The sequence below is a fragment of the Myotis davidii genome, unplaced genomic scaffold, assembly GCF_000327345.1.
Source record: "Myotis davidii unplaced genomic scaffold, ASM32734v1 scaffold56, whole genome shotgun sequence".
NCBI lineage: Eukaryota > Metazoa > Chordata > Mammalia > Chiroptera > Vespertilionidae > Myotis > Myotis davidii.
In genome coordinates, this window is record NW_006287458.1 from 378,859 (window position 1) to 398,233 (window position 19,375).

Consider the following 19,375-nt stretch of genomic DNA (forward strand, 5'->3'; position numbering starts at 1 on the left):
TATTTTTGTTTGCTGTTGTTGCTGGCAATGGACAATTAGCACAATTTTAAAATAAACAGGGCATCAAGAGTTGCTAATGGTGTGAAAGAAACAATGATCACAGGCAATTGAAGTAGTAGAAAAACTTGACTTGGATAATCAAAATGCAGTTAGCCCGTGACAGCATTTTGAAGGCAGTGATATATGAACATGCAAAGATGCTGCATGCTGACCTGAAAGACAAGTGCTGACAGTGATTCCTTTAAGGCTAGTAGAGGGTAGTTGATAAATTTAAGAAGTGTTTCTTTATAGATCAAGCAGCACATTAGACATGTACCTTATATAAGGAAGATTTAATACAGGGAATCATTTGGGGTCTGGAACAAATTAATGGGGGGGGGGGAGTAGGGAGGATGATTTGGTTTTCAAACAAACTGCTTCTTGAATAGCCTTCCAAAACAAATTAAGTTTGAGAACTGAGGTTCCATTGTAATTCTATGCTGGTGCTTTTAATTCTACCAAACAGGTTCACCAAAGGCAGAGTACCCGAGTACTTTACAAAACAGTTGTAAACCATGCTTCCTCCAACTGAACTAAAACAATGTCTGGGTTTCCCGGTTTGCTCAGGAAGGCTTCCTTTAACATCAAGGTAAACAAATAATCTTCTAAATTTTGTTCTTTTGTTTTTTACATTTAAGATTTCTGGAATTTAAATATATGGTATGAGATAGAAGCCAACTTTCTTTCCTTTCCAGAAATTTATAAGATAAACCAGTTTCCCCTACTGAATTGACACAGAGGTCTACAACCCTTTACTTACAAAACTGAAACCCAAAACTTTTCCCCTATAACTCACCTGGTGACAAAACATGAGCTGACGTTATGTTTTGTACCATCTTTATTTATCCCACTTATACGAGTCACTTGAATTATTATTGGTGGTTCAACTACAAGGCACTCTCCCAGATCCTAGTGTAGCTGTCCTGAAATCCAAAAATTAACTTAAAAAGATCCGGCCCCAGGGTTTCAGATAAGGGACCTGTACTTGACTTTGACAAATACTAAGTTCCAAAAGGCACTGGGATCTTTCACTAAACTGACTCTATTCTGGTTTTAGTTTTATTATTATGCCATTAACACTTTTTTGTTTTTAAGTGCACTGGATTTGCAGTTAGTTATATCTGATAAAGCAAGGCCCTGAATTCACTACTGCTTTCTGTATAAACTAACCTTTACAAATGAAACGTTGAAATAATTTCAGCCAGTTCCCCTCCCTAGACTTTGACTGGAATTGCACTGTCTACGTTAATGTGAGGAGAACTGGTTTTTGTTGTCTTGTTATTAACTCTTCCACCTGAGAACACAATCTGTTCTGTCATGCACTGAGGTCTTGTCTCATGTCTTTGAAGTTTAAGATCCTATAACTTCTTAAATCTATATTACTAATTATTTCAATGCATTTTGTGGTTATTGTAAGTGGATTCCCTCACCTCCCATTTATGTTTCTAACTGGTTATTACAATAGTGGAGAAAAACTAGTATATTTTGTATGTTATCTTGAATCCAACATGGTTTGGTTACCAGATTCAATGAATTAAGAACATTTTGTTGGAATCATTCCTATTTTCTGAGAATATACTCATTTATTTGTATATAAAAAGTTTTCATTTCCAGTATTTTATACTGATGTTGCTTATTTATCCTTGTATTCCAGAAACAAACTTATAGTATATCACTCATTTGAATCACTACTAGATTGATAATTACTAATATTTTATTTAATGCTTTTATTCTAGTTAAAGAATTAAAGTATTAAATGAAATTCATGCACGGGTAGGGTCCCTAGGACTGGCTGGAGATCAGGGCTGATTGGGGCCTTCTGGCTGCTGGCTGGGGCCTCCCTTCCCTGGCTGCCAGCTGCTGGCCTTCCTTCCCTCTGCACTGCCCCAATGGTCAGTGTACGTCATAGCGAGCAATCAAACTCCCAGAGGGACACTTTGCATATTAGCCTTTCATATAGAGAAGATAATAAACGTATTTACAGTTTCATCTTGGTATTACCCTTATCAATTTTTGGAATTAAGGTTAAAAAGGGTCCCTAAAAATGAATTTGAAAATAGCCTTCCAGCATGGCAGCCTGAGAAGTTCTGCAGACCTGCTCCCTAGTGAAACTGATGAAAACTACTTAAAAAACAAAAAAACAAACCCTGGTTGGTGTCACTCAGTGGTTGGAGCATCAGCCTGTGCATCAAAGGCTCATGGGTTTGATTCCCAGCAAGGACAGGTACTTGGGTTGTAGATTTGGTTCCCCGCCACGGTTCAGGGTGTGTGCAGGAGGCAACCAATTGATGTATCCCTCTCACATCGTTATTTCTCTCTGTCTTTCCCTCTCTCTTCCACTCTCTCTAAAAATCAGTGGGAAAATATCCTCGGGTGAGGATTAAAAAAAAGAAAGAAACATGAAATTTAAAAGCAATGTAAAAAATTATCCTCAGGTGAGGATTAGCATAAATAAATACATTAAATAAAACAAATATCTGACTATTTAGTCTCTACAAATGATCCTAAGAAAATAGACCAAAATTGCCCTAACTGATTTGGCTCAGTGGATAGAGCATCAACCTGTGGACTGAAGGGTCCCAGGTTCGATTCCGGTCAAGGGCATGTACCTTGGTTGCGGGCACATCCCAAGTAGGTGTGCAGAAGGCAGCTGATCGATGTTTCTCTCTCATTGATGTTTCTAACTCTCTATTCCTCTCCCTTCCTCTCTGTAAAAAATCAATAAGAAAAAGAAAATAGAGCAAATGAATGAACATTGAGGAAAAGCTACTAAAACTCAGTAAAAAGTGTGAGTTGTGGTGGTTAAAACATGATTTGTGGCTTCCCTGCCTCACAGCTCAGCATGATGGAAACTCCACTATAAACAGTACCGCCAGGCCTCCGCCTATACCCAGTTCATCACAGTTAAGGGCTCTATCTTCCCAGGAGGGACAGTATGTCCACATCTAGCTACCTGCTTCTGAGGCTAAGTTCTGGGCAAGTTCAGCAGAGGTGGGGACTCCCTTCTTCTAGCCAGCCCCCATGGAATGGAGGCTTGACCTTGGTTGGGCATGGCATGCTGAGAATACTGGTTTGTTCACAAAGCAGAGGTCCAATGCCAGAAGAGGCAAACCAAAGCCAAACCAAGAAGACCAGAGGCTACAGCTACCTACCCACCCCCCACCACACCATCTCTTCTAAAGCAATCGAGTCACTCAAAGAGAAGTGCTCCATTGTCTTCAATCCCAGCTCCACAGCCTAGACTCAAAGATTCTGCCCAGGGAGAAAGGAAGGTCTTAAAACATAAGCTCTCAGGCTGTTCCCAACAAAACTTACTGAGCTTTCTCCAAATAGTGGAGTGTGTGGAAAAAGGAAAAGTGTGGAGAAAAGTAATTAAAAGGAGACAGGTAGATTTGCTAGCAATATAAACTAAACCACTGACAGCCTGGGTTACCAGAAAGAACCAGTAAAACAGACAGCTAAGAACCTTCCTGGTTTCAGAATAAATCTCAAACAATTAAAAAAATGATCACTGCAAAGTAGCCCAGATTTAATTAGACCAGATTGGGGAACAATTTAATGACTCAGTGCATTGTTGAAAGAAATAGAGAAATCAACCAACAATTTGTGGAGTGTAACACCCGAGTGTAGTCAGGGAAAGAAACAGTCCAGGAGAGCCCTGTATAAACCACTGTTATCTCACGATAGCTGTGCACTTGCCTATGGCTTCCTCCTCCAAGGCACAATATCAGAGGCTTTACATTGTGGGGATGAAAGAGACTGCACTAAAATAATTTTGCTAGCCAACTAAACAAATAGACAAGCAAGCACAATCACAAGACTTGGGGGATGGGAAGAAGGAAAAGGCATGACAACAGTGGCTCATCAAATAAATATCAATTAAAGATATAAAAAAGAATATACATCGTGGAGCTAAAAAATACAATGAAAATGAAAAATTCACTAGAGGGGCTCAATAGATTTGAAATGACAGGAGAATTAGTGAATTTGTAGGTAGGTAGATATCATACAATCTGAAAAACAAAGAAAAAAGGATGAAGGAAAATGAATAGTCCGTCTCAGACAACCTTTAACACAAGTGACCCAATTATGCATAATGGGAGCACCAGAAGAAGAAAGGAGCAGAAAAATTATCTGAAAAAATAATTGCTAAAATCTTCACAAATCTTCCCAGCTGGCATGACTCAGTGGTTGAACACAGACCTATGAACCAGGAGGTCACAGTTTGATTCCCAGTCAGGAAGATCAACAAGAAAATGGCAGCTGATCAATGATTCTCTCTCATCATTTATGTTTCCATCTCTCTCTCCCCCTCTTCCTCCCTCTCTGAAATCAATAAAAATATATTTAAAAAAAACCACTTCACAAATCTGACGAAAAACTTTAATCTACACATCCAAGAAGCTCAACAAATTTCCAAATAATAAGCTCCACAAAGACACATCATAATAAAAATGCTGAAAGCCACAAAGACAAGAGTAAAATCCTGAAAGTGACAAGAGAAAAATGAATCATTTTTTAAAGAGGAATCCCAGTATGGTTAAAAGCTGACTTTTCATCAGAAATGAGGCCAGAAAGTAGTGGGATAACATACTAGTATTTAAAACGCTCAAGGAAAAACTGTCAACCAAGAATCCTATGCCCAGCCAAGCTGTTTTTCAAAAATGAAGGTGAAACAGACATTCCATAAAAAGAACTGAGAATTTGCTGCCAGGAGACCACACAAGAAATACCAAAGGAAGTCCTAGCCGGTTTGGCTCAGAGGATAGAGCATCAGCCTGCAGACTGAAGGGTCCTGGGTTCGATTCTGGTCAAGGGGACATGCCCTGGTTGAGGGCTCAATCCCCAGTAGGGGGCATGCAGGAGGCAGCCAATCAATGATTATTTCTCATCATTGATGTTTCTCTCTCTCCCTCCCTCTCCCTTCCTCTCTAAAATCAATTTAAAAAGAAAAAATACCAAAGGAAGTTTTTCAAAGTAAAAGCAAATGATCCCAGAAAGTAAAGTGAATCTACATGAAAGAATAAAGGTAATTATATAATTATAAAAGACACTATAAATGCAGATTTCTTTCCCTCTCTTCCAAACCAATTTAAAAAGCGGTTACATAAAACTATGTATTTGTATTATATGGCCTATGACATACAGAAATGTAATATATTTGTCAATAATAGGACAAAGAGCAGGGGGTTAGTAAAGCTGTATTGGGCTAATCTATATATATAAAAGTCAAGCGATTGGAATGACTGGTTGCTATGACATGCACTGCAGCGGCCAACCGGCCCTATCGGGGCTTGATCAGACCCTCCCAACCTCCCGCAGCCCCTCCTCCAGCCAGCCCGCCCCCGATCAGGGTCGGGGCCAGCCAGCCAACCTCCTGCGTCCCCTCCCCACCACTGGCCCATTGGGTCAGGGCAGCCAGACCCCACCTGTGCACGGATTCGTGCACTAGGCTTCTAGTAAGGAAATAACTACAAATGATAAACAAATCCAAAGAAAGAATCCAAATGGAGAGTTCCAGAAAAAGAAATAAGAAAGCTAATATAACTAAAGCTAGAAATATGTAACTGTTCTCCTATCTTTTGTCAGCTTCCTTAAAAAACAAAATATTATTAAAGTAATAATTATACTGTATTATATCATTGGGTTTATAACATACTGACATAATACTATAACAATAATAACACAAAAACTTTCTATGTGGAGAGCTACATAGGAGTAACTTAATATCAATACAATTAAGTTACTATATAAGAAGGAGATTTTGAAGAATTTGTGAAAAGCCTAGAGAAATCACTATGAAAATAACGCCCCAAAATGTAGTACAGAAAAAATCATTTAAGAAATTAAAGTTTACACGAAAAACTTTTAATACAATAGAAAGCAATGGTAGAACTAGAATGGGAGTAGAAGAGATGGAAGTACAATAATATAAAAACATTAAATGTAAATGGCTTAATGGTCCATTCACAAGGTTGAGATTATCCAACTGGAGAATAAAATAAGATCAAACTATATGCTGTCCACAGGAGACACATGTAGATCCAAAAGACTCAAAGATATGAGTAAATGGAAAGTAAAAAAATGGAAAAAGATATACAAACATCAACCATAGAAAACTGAACTGGGTATACTACTATTAGACAAAAATAACATATAAAACAAAAACTGTTACTAAGATTGAAAGGGACATTTTATAATGATAAAAGGGGTCAATGGAGGACATACAATTATAGATGCACCTAACACAGCAACAAAATACATAAAATACAAATTGACAGAAATGAAGGGAGAAGCAGACAATTCAACAATATAGTTGGAGATTTCAATATCCCAGTTTTATTAATATATACAACTTGGCAGAAGATCAACAAGGAAATAAATGGCATTAACAATACTATAAATGCTAATAGACATAACAGATATTTACTGAACACCCCACCCAACAACAGAAGAATATTTTTTTTTTCCCTCAAGTGCACAAGAAACATTCTCTAGGATATTCTGGCCATAAAACAAGCTGCAGTAAATTAAAAAGGACTGGAAAAAAAAACCCCACAAAAAACAAACCCACACAAAACTGGGCCATAAAACAAGCCCCAGTAAATTATAAAGGACTGAAAAAAAACCGAATGTATGTTTTCTGATCACACAGAATAAAATTAGAAATCACTAACAGAAATGAATTTGGGAAATTCACAAATGTATGGAAATTAAATGACACTCTTAATTAACCAAAGGAATCTAAAAAGAAATCAGAAGAGAAATCAGAAAATAACTTGCGATGAATGAAAAATGAGGATGCAGTGAAAGCAGCACTCAGAGAAGACCTAATTTTCCATCTTAAGAAATTAGTAAAACTAACAGCAAATTAAACCTAAAACATAAGCAGAAGGAAGAAAATAGTAAATATTTGAGTGGAAATTAATATAGTCGAGAAGAGAAAAATGAGGGGGAGGAAAATCAATGAAACCAAAAGTGTTCTTTATAAAGAAAATAAAATTAACAAAAATTTATATACAGCAAGACTGACTACAAAAAAAAGTCTCAAATTACTAGAATCAGAAATGAAAAAAGGGGACTACTGACCTTACAGAAATAAAAAGGGTTATAAAGGAATACTATAAACAAATGTATGCTAATAAATTAGGTAAGTTAGATGAAATGGACACATTTTTAGAAAGACAAAAACTATTGAAACTAAGTAAAAAAAAAAATCTAAATAGACCAATAACAGGTAAAGAAATTGAATTAGTAATAGAAAAGCTACCTACAAAGAAAAGCCTACGTCCAGATGGCTTCAGAGGCAAATTCTACCAAACTCCTGAAGAATTAATACCAATTCTTGTTTAAAAATTAATCCAATTTTTTACCAACTCTTCCAAAAAACACAAGAGGAAAAACTTTCCAACTCATTCTTTGAGGCTAGTATTACCCTGATACCAAAATCAAAGACATCATCAAAAACCACAGACCAATATCTCTTATAAATACAGATGCAAAAATTCTTAACATAAAAAAAATCATAAACTATGACCAAGCAGAACTTAATCCCAGTATGCAAGGGTGGTTTAATATCCCAAATCAATCAATTGTAATATACTAGGCCTGGTCCTTTTAGCTCTCTCCCTACTGCACAGTCCCCTCCAACCCTACCCGATCTCTAACAGCATCCTCCAACCTGACATGTCACCCATTCAACCAAAAAAGACAACCCTACCTACTCTGATTTCTGTGCTAGGTACTGAGCATTCGCTGCAAAAATTAAGACAGAATTTGTTCAATTTCTTACCAAATACGTTCCTTTACCTGTACCATATACTGCCCCCCATCATGGTAGCACCACTGTCCACCAAGTACTTAAGCCAGAAATCTGAGATATTCCAGACTCCTTGTCACTTACTCATGCTGACCTCCTGTTTGCTTCCTTACACAGCACTTTTATCCTGCCCTTCTCATCATTCCCAAGGTGGAGGCACATCTCTGTGCAGCAGCCCGTCACTGCCACAGCCTTCCTCCCACATCAGGTGCCCAAAGTCTCTAGTTTAACACCAACTCTAATCCTGCTAGTCCTTTAATGACAAACTTTGCTGCCTACAGGAGCAAGCCCAGACCCTTCAGCCAAACCTAAGTGAACCTCTAAAGTCCAACCCCTCCTCCAGCAACATGTATACTGTACACTTCTGCTTGGTTTCTGAACCTAATTTGGTCACTGGCTCCAATATACATGGAGATCCCCATATTCCATAGCCTACTTGCTTCTTTAGGTCCAACTCTGATGTCACCATGTCACCTTCTCCAGCAGAGTCTCCATTTCCCACTCCTCGCCGTGACTGCACTGGGCCAGAAATGTCTAACTTCCCCCTACAGCCTCTTGCAGTCCCTAACTAGAAGGCAGGTGATAACCCCAGGACCTCCCCACAGCACGGCCACTCACCCTGCGATTCCGGTTGTGATCTATGGTCTTAAGATGCTTCTGGATGATCCCAAACTGCATGGGAATAAAGAGGTCACAGGCTGCACAGTGGGCTGCCTCAACCTTCTTCACAAAATGCTCCATGGAAATTTCTATAGGGGAAAAAGGAGGGAGTTGCCACTGGTACCAAGAGCCTAAGACAAACCCAGGAGTTTGGGAAAAACACCAGACTAGCTCCTCACTTCACCCTGTAAGTTCCACGTGAGCCTGAGGCTGTTCTCACAAACAGTCCCTGGGGAAAGAGGGGAATCATGACCAGAGGAGGGCAGACCGAGGCCATGCCGGTGGGAGTGAGATGGAACTGCCTCACCTTGTGTCAGATCCTGGTCTCTATAGATCTGCTGGATCAGACCATCAAGGTCCTCCACAGTTTTTCGGAGCTCCTCTGTCTTCTTAGTCTTGTTGGTGACGTACTCCTGCCAGAGACACCGAGGAGAGACCAAGGTTCATGTGGGCTGTTCTATGTCTTGAGGGGACTGAGAAGAGTGGAGCAGCCGTGCTGCTTCAAGGCTCACCTGCAGAAAGTCAGCTGTCTGCTTGGGGAGCTTGGTGCCTATGTACTTAAAGTGCTCCTTGTGGAACTTGCTGTCAAGGTGGCTGGCCATTTCATCCTCATAGAAGGTTCGGTACTTGCAGAGCGAACACACAAACTGGATCCTGCCACAGGAGGGAAATGAGAGGTTGAGGCCTTGAGGGTCCCATGGAGCAGTGCTGCTGCCTCACCCAACCCAGCTCCGAAGCCCTGAAACAGGCTTTTCTCACGGGCCTCTGAAGTGCAGTCCCAGCAGGGGGACAGGCTAAGACCAGTGGGGCTGGGAGTAGGGACAGAAAGTCTGCAGGCTGTAGTTACTGCAATGTAGGGGGCAGGGGAGGAGCTCTTCCTTCCCACAGGCAGGAGGCTGAAGCCTGCTGAAGCCTGAGGCAGCAGCTGCTACAACAGGCAAGGATCGCTGGAAGGTAGCCGGAAGGCCTCTCTGCCAAGGCTGGGCAGGAGCTTGTGTACTTGGCCCAGCTGGGGACCAGAAGGAAGGATGCCCTGGCGTGAGCCAGGTGGCCCTGAGGTGCAGAGTGGAGTGCGCAGTCCCGAGGCAGGGCCAGAAAAGGTGCTGCATCTTCCTCCTGGGGTCTGGGGGATTGAAAGGCCCAGCCCATCCTCTGCTCAGAGTGCTTGGGGGTGGTGTCGGGAGGGATGGGAGGCAGGCAGGCCTGGGCGCCTGCTGCCTCATCTTCCTCTTCCAAGAAGAGACCAGTCTGAGCTGGAAGGAGGACGCCTGCCCGGTCTGCCAGAGGGCAACCTGGAGTCACCTGAGCGAGGTGCTCTGTCTGGGCCTGGTGTTCACAGCAGAAGCCCAGGGTCTGGGGCCTGGGCTGGAGCAGGCCGCCGTGGCAAGGGGCGGAGGAGGCCAGCCGCCACCGAGGCCTCGGGGCAGGTCCCTACCTCTGCCGGACGTCCTTATCTGGGCCACGGGGTCAGCTTTTTCTGGAGAGCCCAGGGGCCAGGTGCCGGCGAGGAAGGTCCAGCAAGAGCAAGAGTCTGAGGCGGAGGAGGAGGAGGCAAGCGCCAATACGGGAGCCCTGAGGGCAGACAGACCCGACCAAGGGGCGTGAAGGGCTCAGCCGCAAATAGGCCTGGCCTGACCGGGCCAGTGGACAGGGCAGAGGGCAGGCCCGAGGCTGCCACAGCCCACAGGTGCTGCCATCTCTTCTGGGAACGGCGGTGGCCTCTTGGCAGCTAGCTGTGGTGGCACAGGCACCTTGGACCTTGAGTCTCTGATGAGCAGGCCCCCTCCCGCAGGGGCACCATGCCCCCAGTGCACCTCTGGACTCCCGCTCCAGACTGGAGCTTCTGGGAAACAGTGCTGAGCAATGTCAGGTTTCAGGCCAAAGACGACAGTGGTCACCAGGCGGGCACAGAGGGACAGGGGATGAGCCAGGCCTTGGGAGCTGGGCCGGGTGGGAAGCAGGGTCCATGCATGGCCGAACAGGTGGAGGCTCCCAAGGGAGGCCAGAGGGCAGTGAGGCGGCAGAGCTATGGCCCTGCCAGCCTGGTCGCAGCCCCAATGTGAGGCAGAGGCGAAGGGCTGCAGGGAAGGTGGTTACCTTTCCACCATGCGGTCTCGTTGCCGCTTCTTCTGTTTGTCCTGGCTCTTCTTGCCTGCCTGTACCTTGTGCTTTGTCTGGCCACTTTCATCCTGGGCATTCAGGGACCCTATGGGAACAAAGGACATAGTTACCAGCTTGGCTCCAACAGGTGAGGGCAAGGCCCTGTGGCCTCTAGCTGCATCACCTGCCATTTACTCCAACGGGTCCATTCTGACAGCAGCTGCCTGAGCAAGGCCTCTGGCCTCGAGTAGGTGGGTACCCTGGGCTGGACAGGGAGCAGTTTTGGCCTAGGTTTTGGCCTTAAAAGGAAAGGACACGTGCTGACCCCACCACTCGCCAGGGCACCCATGCTCCAAAGAGTGGGCCACAGGGAGGCTGGAAGGCAAAGAGAGGCTGTTTGGGTGGGGAGGGCTTAGGTGGTGGGATGCAGGGAGGCTGCGGCTGGGGCTGAAGTGTAGCCCCCAGGGGCAAAGACCCCAAAGCTCACATGGCCCTGCCCACCCCCACACCGGGCACTGCGGCAATAGTGGGCTGAGGCTGGATTTACTGTTAGGTACCTGCTGGCGCTCATCACTCGGGTGGGGGGACACGGACTCCCAACACAGGGGCTGGAGAGGCGCTAAGGGAGAGGACACGCAAACCAGAGCCGTAAAAATTGCACCAAGGGTCCTAGCTCAGACACTGGCCACTGAGGACTTGAACTTCATGTTACTGAGGGACCAGGGCAGGGGATGTGCCTGGGGTCCACCCATACTTTTTCTTGTTCCCCCCACCTGAAGTCAAAATCAGTGTGCTAGGCAGGGTCCATTGCCACCCACAGCCGTTGTCTGGGAAGAACAGGGACAAAGTGTGAAGGGGCAGAGGACAAGGAGCCCCTGCCAACCCCACAAGGGAAAGCCCAAGCTGGCCACGTTTCTGTCACAATCCTGCCTCCCACCATGAGCGCCTGGGAGAGCCATTCCAACACCCAGGCCACTCAGAACACTCACCCTTGTCTGCATCCTCTTTGCCGTCTTCCTTCCCCTCCTCTTTTCCCTCTTCATCTTCTCCTTCCTAAGACACGATGTCAAAAATCCAATGTCAAGCATATGTAGTTGTTTATAATGGCTCTAAATGGCAAGGCCCTGCTACATGCCAGGCACTGGGCCAGGTGCCTCACATTCTCCCCACATCCCTTGCATGGAGGACTCATTCCGTCCCTGGCTGGAAGGCCTCCCCTCAGCCTCGCTCCCTCCACCAGAGCTCCCTGTCTCCCTGTGGTGATCATGCTTGCGTGCAGAACTGCCTCAGGATGGCCTGTGAAAGCCCTCTTCTGTGGCTCAGGTGCTCGGGCAACCCACTCTTCACTGGCACCCCTGCAGACAGAGCACACAGGGCCAGAGCCACTTACCGCTCTGCAGCCTTTTTCCACAGCGTCTGCACCTTCAGTGCCATCTGCAGTTTCTCCCTCGGTACCATCATCTGGAAGAGGAGACATGCTCAGCCCAGAAGCCCCATGGAGCAGGGGGAAGGAGGTAGGGGGCAGGGGCAGCAGCCAGTGCCTTGGCTCACCATTGTCCGAGTCACTGTTGTCTGAGCAGTCGGTTCGGGAGGCTTTGCTGTCTGGCTCATCAGGACTGCCGCCCTGCTTTCTCTTCTTCTTCTTGGTCTAGGTCAGAAAGAGGGAGCCAGGTCAAGGTAGATGGCTCCGGGCCCTTTCCTCCACCCACTCAAGAGCCAAGAGGGAAGGCCTCCTTTACTCACCCGGAAGTCAGCTGTGGTCCAGGTCTTCCAGGTCCGCCTCATCTGCTTCATGCCATTGCCAAACCCGAAGCCAAAGCGGGAGCCGCCTGGGAAGGCACCCCCACCACGCATGCCCTGGAACATGCCATACTCCGGGATGATGTTCTGGGAGAAGAGGGAGGGCAGCCGGGAGGCACCAGGCATGCACTGGCCCCGGGCCCCCATGGGGTCTTCCCACATGCGCCCATAGCCTGAGGCCATTGGCCGGCTACTCCGGGAGTCCCGGGCCCAGCCCTGAGCCCGTGGGCCAAAGGTGTCGCCTCCACGCATGCGAAACTGGTCTCTGTAGGCATCGTACTGGCCTTCGTAGGCCATTTCCATCTCAGGGTCAAGTTCGCCATAATCGTAGCCCGACCGGTAAAGGTCACGCTCACTCAGCACGGCCCTCGAGTCACAGGCCTCGTAGGAATCATATCTGCAGAGGCAGGTGGCAAGTATCAGGGAGGGCCTCAGGTCCCGTTGCCTTTGCCTTCCCCCAAACCTCCCTCCAGCACCTACCCACCCTGCTGGAGGGGCTCAATGTTCAGAAATGCCAGGTAAAAGGCCTCTCAGGAGCAGAGTTCTAGAACCAGGAAGGGTCCCTCAGCTGGTATTCCCAAGCCTGCATGTGGACACTCCTCAGCCTGGGGACCCTAAGGACTGATGACAGGAGGAGGGTCTGAGGGGCAGAGACACCTGATAGCCCTTAACCCTTTGGAAGCACATGTACATGTCTGTGTAGCCACACACCCAAGGTTGCTCCTTGGGAGGAACAGAGCCGAGTATCGCAACATCCTCCAACACATTAACTGTCTGTCCAATGGGCTGATAATGCCAATAAGAAACCTGTGCTGATCTCATCCCTCATGACTGGGGGAACCCCCAAAACCCTCCAAAGGCCCTTACCACCCAAAAGGAAAAAGAGTACAAAATGGAGTGTTTCCCAGGAAAAACAATGAGCTTGCCTAAGGACTAGAAAAAAATACTCTATTACATCAACCTGGAGCCTGGGACAGGGGTGGGGATGAGGGTGGTTAGGGCACTGACCCTACACAGCAATCGGCCAAACCTTCCACAGGAGTTGACAAGGCACTGCAGAGAGCCATTCTAACTTCGGCTGCAACCAAAGCCCCACAGGCCCAGACCCACCCTGGTCTCACAGGCACGGCAAGTGTTCAGTGCTACACAACCTCAGCTCCAAGTACCATGGCTGTGGAGGGCAGGGGGTGTGCCTGGGGTTCCTCCCACACTTTTTACTTGCTACAAAGCCCATGCAAGCAAGTCCCTCTGCCTCCCAGTGGCTCTAGAGTTCTCACTTGACCCCACCAGTGCCCAGCCAGGTCCCTACTTACTTTCTGCTCTCCCCCATCTGCCAGCTGGAGTCACTAGGCTACTCCACTCCACCTTATATTAAAAATATGTGTGTCCTCCTCACTGAAGCCTCTTGATAGGGCCCAAGAACTCCTGGACTTGCACCAGTTCAGACAGTGACAAATATCCATAGCATGATGCTCTGGAGTAGGGCAAGTCTGAGCGCCAGGCCCAGTTCCACCACCTATTCCTGGGCATCTTCGGGCAAGGGTGTGACCTGCCTGTGCCTAACGTTCCCCGCCTGCATAACGAGGACAGGGACAGTTCTTTGTAGGCCGCTTCCAAGCTCAACAGGTGCACATCTGTCACGTACTGAAAAGTGGCCTGGAAGTGTCTATATCTGCCCTGTTCTTTATATGGGGATGGCCCAGCCTACCGTGGTGAACCCCAAAGGCTCATCTAACTCTTCATACTCAATCCCATCTGTCCTGCCCTGACAGCAGGTAGGATGCAGTCTCATGCAAACTCCAAATGGTTGTCTCTAAACGGAAGGGCCACTTAACACTGCTCCTAAGAGCCATTTGGTGGGTACAGTAAAATCAGCTGGGTCCAAAGTTGTTCTTTCCCCTACAAGCTGGGGAGAGATTGGCCTCCAGCCAGTAGGGGAGGGGAGAGGTAGGGGAGCAAAGCCAGATATGGTCAGTGCACTGGACCCCAGCAGAAAGCCCCAGGAACAGAGTAAGGAGGGAGGAAGCAGACATGGAGGCAGTTGAGAGGGAGAAGCCAGCAGGCAGCAGACAGGAGCGTGCCTGCAGAGCCTCAGTCCCTAAGCAGGCACCTACTCACCGTTCTCCACCTGAGCCGTACACGCCTCCTTGTAGCATGTCTGTCTCCAAGTGCGGCACCATATCTAAGCGCTGGTTAATTCTGGACAAAACGGAATCAGCACTGGTGCTACCCACAGCACTAGGGTTTGCGTTTGTGTCAGAGCTAGGCATTTCCCAAGAGTTTGAAGTGGCCATACCGTACCCATAGTTGGTGGTGTTATCCTGGCCATAGCCATAGCCATAACCATAGTTATCGTAGCCTGCAACGAAGGAGATAGAGAGAGATGGCTAGGGGGGTGGGGAGAGGCGGGCCAGGGAGGAGAGAGGCAGAGACAGAAACAAGCACAGAAACAAGGACATTTTCTGTTGCAGAGACAATTTGGGGACACTAGCCACCCAAGGAGTCCTTTTGTGAAGGAGCAGCCAGCCCAGAGCCCTGAAAGGCACCCATCCCACCCAGCAGAAACAGACAAACAGTTCAATCCCAAGGGAGAGGACAGCAATCACGGAAATGATACTTGCCTCTGTTTGTCCCAGAGTTCCAAGTTCCATATCCTACAAAAAGCAAAAGGATAATTACGTTTTACAATATAATGAGAGTTTAATTCAGGAACAAACAAAGACAATATTTCCAGTGTCTGACTGGATGCAAGAGACTGAACCTGCCCTTAACTGAGGAGCCTGGAGCGTGACAGAACCACAGAAATGATCCAGGCCACTCGCTGCCCTGGTACTCCCACCTTCTGGGGATCTGACCATCTGCTATTCAAGGAGTCTCCCTTCAAAACACTCTCAGCTAAGGAATTTGACTCCTATACTCCCTTTAGGAGCCAAAATGAGAGGTTACACAACTCCTGGCTAAGCACCAATTAGAGGAAAAGGAGAGTGATTCCGGTGCCTCACACAGATTCCGCTGTATAAGAAGCTCAGCACCAAGTCCACATCCACGCTGAAGTCATGTCACTCAAACTGCACAACAGAGCCATCTGGATGGAGTAGAGAAACTTATCACCCTAATCCTTCAAATGTCTGCCTTAACAGGAAGGGCCACCGAGTCCTTAAACTGTGTGAGCGTGCTGTGATGGAAAACATCAGCCGAGGGAAGGACAAGACACAACTTCAATAATTATTAACTCAATATACTCTGGAGCTTATCATAGTACATGAGAAAAATTCATTCCTTCTGGAACACAAAGCCCTTAGAACTGACAAAGTATGAAGCAGACATGCTTCCTATCCAGGGGAATCCATGAGAACAGACAACCCAACTTCCCAATGACTCTGGTGAATGCCCAGAGTCATCTCCTACTTCTGGTTCTCTCTGCCCTGAGGACAAGTCAAGCTCATTTCAGGGCAGGACCAAAGTTCAGTGATTAATAATATCCTTAAAGGTAAATGGATTAAATGCTCCAATCAAAAGACACAGGGTAGCTGCTTGGCTATAAAAACATGACCCAGTTATATGCTGTCTACAAGAGATCCACCTCAGAACAAAAGTCTCACAGAGGATGAGAGTGAAGGGATGGAAAAAAATTTTCCATGCAAATGGAAAAAAAAAAAAAAGCTGGGGTGGCAATACTCATGTCTGACAAAATAGACTTCAAAATGAAGGCCATCAAAGGTATAACACAGGTCACTACATAATACTAAACAAATCAATCCAACAAAAGAATATAACCCTGGTAAATATATATGTAACCAATACAGGAGCACCTAAATATATAAAAAACTTCTAGAGGATTTTAAGGGGGAGATCAACAACAATACAATCATAGTAGGGGAATTTAGCACCCTGCTGACTTCACTGGATAAATCTTCCGGACAAAAATTAACAGTGACTCTAAATGACACATTGGATCAGATGGATTTACTTGACATTTATAGAACATTTCACCCCAAAGCTGCAGAATATACATTCTTCTCAAGTGCACATGGTCATTTACGATAGACCACATGTTAGGTTGCAAAACAAGTTTCTGTAAGTTCAAGAGGACTGAAAAGCATATCAAGCATCTTCTCAGATCACAATGGAATGAAATTAGAAATCAACTACGATAAAAAAAACATTCAAAAACATGGAAGCTAAATGGCATGCTATTAAACAATGAATGGGTTACCAATGAGATCAAGAAAGAAATCAAAAACTTCCTGGAAGCAAATGAAAATGAACACACATCAACCCAGAATCTCTGGGACATAGCAAAAGCAGTCCTGAGAGGTAAGTTCATAATGCTACAGGTCTATCTCAAAAAACAAGAAAAATTAATAATAAGCTATTTAACCCTACAACTGAAAGAATTAGAAAGAGAAAAACAAGAAAAGCCTAAATTAAGTAGAAAAATGGAAATAATAAAGATTAGAGAGAAATAAATTACATAGAGGCTAAAAAAAAAATACAAAAAAAATCTATGAAACCAAGAGTTGGTTCTTTGAAAAGATAAAGTTGATGAACCATTAGCCAGACTCATCAAGAAACAAAGAGAAAGGACCCAAATAAATAAATTTAGAAATGAGAGTGAAGAAGTAACAACTAACACCACAGAAATACAAAGGATTGTAAGAAAATACTATGAATAACTATATGCCAACAAGCTGGACAATGTAGATGAATGGACAAATTTCTAGAAAAATACAAACTCCCAAAATTGAATCAGGAAGAATCAGAAAACCTGAATAGGCCAATAACAACTGATAAAATAGAAGCATTAACTACCCCCCACCCCCACCCCCTGCAAACAAAAGCCAGGGTCTGGATGACTTCATAGGGGAGTTTTACCAAACATTCAAAGAAGAACTAACACTTATATTCCTCAAACTATTCCAGAAAATCCAAGAGGAAAGAAAGAACACTTCCAAGCTCTTTTTATAAGGCCAGCATTATCCTAATTCCAAAACCAGATAAAGACACTACAAAGAAAGAGAAATACAGGCCAGTATCGCTGATTAACATAGATATTAAAATCCTCAACAAAATATTAGCAAATTGGATTCAGCAATAAATAAAAAAGATCATATACCAAGACCAAGTGAGATTTATTCCAGGGATTCAAGGCTGGTACAATATTTGCAAATCAATAAATGTGATACATTACATAAACACGTTGAAAGACAAAAGTCACATGATCATACCAACAGATGAAGAAAAAGCATTCAACAAAACCCAACATCCATTTTTGATAAAAACTCTCAGCAAAGTGGGAATAGAGGAATATCTCAACATAATAAAGGCCATATATGACAAACCTACAGTGAACATCATACTCAATGGGCAAAAATTAACCCCCCCACCAAGAACAAGACAGAGATGTCCCCTTTCACCACTCTTATGAACACAGTACTTGAAGTCCTAGCCATAGCAATCAAGCAAGAAGAAATAAAAGTCATCCAAATTAAAAAGGAGGAAGTAAAGATCTCATTATTTGCAGATGACATGATATTGTACATAGAAAATCTAAGGCTCTACCAAAAATCTACTAGATTTAATAAATGAATTCACCCTAACCGGTTTGGCTCAGTGGATAGAGCATCAGCCTGCGGACTCAAGGGTCCCAGGTTCAATTCCGGTCAAGGGCATGTACCTTGGTTGCGGGCACATCCCCACTGGGAACTGTGCAGGAGGCAGCTGATCGATGTTTTTCTCTCATTGATGTTTCTGACTCTCTATCCCTATCCCTTCCTCTGTAAAAAATCAATAAATTTTAAAAAATAAATAAATAAAATAAATGAATTTGACAATATAGCAGGATACAAAATTAACACCGAAAAATCGATGGCTTTTTTTAAAAAAATATATTTTATTGATTTACAGAGAGGAAAGGAGAGGGATAGAGAGCTAGAAACATCGATGAGAGAGATCGATCACTGCCTCCTGCACAACCCCAACTGGGGTGTGCCTGCAACCAAGGTACATGCCCTTGACCGGAACCGAACCCGGGACCCTTCAGTCCGCAGGCCGATGCTCTATCCACTGAGCCAAACTGGTTGGCAATCGATGGCTTTTTTATACTAATGAAAGAGAAACTCAACAAACAATCCCATTTACCATTGCAACAAAAAAATTAAGACAGTTAGGAATAAACTTAACCAAGGAAGTTAGACTTGTACTCGGAAAACTACATGAGGTTGAAAAAAGAGATGGAACATATAAACACATGGAAGAATATACCATGTTCATGGATTGGTAGAATTAACATCATTTAAAATTTTCATACTACCCAAGGCAATCTACAGATTCAATGCAATCCCTATTAAAATACCAACAGCATATTTCACAGATCTAGAACAAATATTCCAAAAATTTATATGGAACCAAAAAAGACACCAAATAGCCGCAGGGAGTGGGGACAGGCTAGGAGTGAATGGGGGAGAGAGGGGACATATGTAATACTTTCAACAATAAAGATTTTTATAAAACAACATAAAACTATGAAGCACCTAAAAGAAAACTTAGGGCTCTGGACAGTGTGGGTTGGTTGGCTGGAGCATCATCCCATGCACCAGAAGATTCACAGTCAAGGGCACATACCTAAGTTGCAGGTTCAATCCCAGGTTGGGGCTTGCTGGGAGGCAACTGATAAATGTGTCTCTTTCATACTGATGTTTTTCCTTCTCTCTCTCCCTTCCTCCCTCCCTCTCTCTTTTTAAAAAAAAAATATATTTTTATTGATTTCAGAGAGGAAGGGAGAGTGTGATGACCCACGTTCTGCGTGGTTCAGGGTTCTGGATCTGGAGAAGGGCCGCGCAAATGACAGAGATGAGACAAGAAATAATTTGGAAATATTGGGGGCCAGGCGGAAAGCCCAAATCCAAGAGAAAGGACTTCTCCTGGTGCTCAGGCCTTGCCAATCTTTTATTCACT

General features: G+C 44.8%; 1 protein-coding gene across 1 annotated transcript in view; it reads right to left on the reverse strand.

Moving 5' to 3' along the window:
* AKAP8L (A-kinase anchoring protein 8 like) overlaps positions 1-19,375 on the reverse strand; it is a 28,523-nt gene that overhangs the window by 3,084 nt on the left and 6,064 nt on the right. Inside the window, exons 3-12 of the mRNA XM_015560961.1 lie at positions 15,040-15,072; positions 14,537-14,777; positions 12,362-12,815; positions 12,170-12,266; positions 12,009-12,079; positions 11,608-11,671; positions 10,616-10,724; positions 9,031-9,172; positions 8,826-8,931; positions 8,477-8,607 (exon numbers count right to left, since the gene is read on the reverse strand). Of these exons, the coding sequence (XP_015416447.1) occupies positions 8,477-8,607; positions 8,826-8,931; positions 9,031-9,172; positions 10,616-10,724; positions 11,608-11,671; positions 12,009-12,079; positions 12,170-12,266; positions 12,362-12,815; positions 14,537-14,777; positions 15,040-15,072 (1,448 nt within the window). The remainder of the gene's footprint in view (positions 1-8,476; positions 8,608-8,825; positions 8,932-9,030; positions 9,173-10,615; positions 10,725-11,607; positions 11,672-12,008; positions 12,080-12,169; positions 12,267-12,361; positions 12,816-14,536; positions 14,778-15,039; positions 15,073-19,375) is intronic.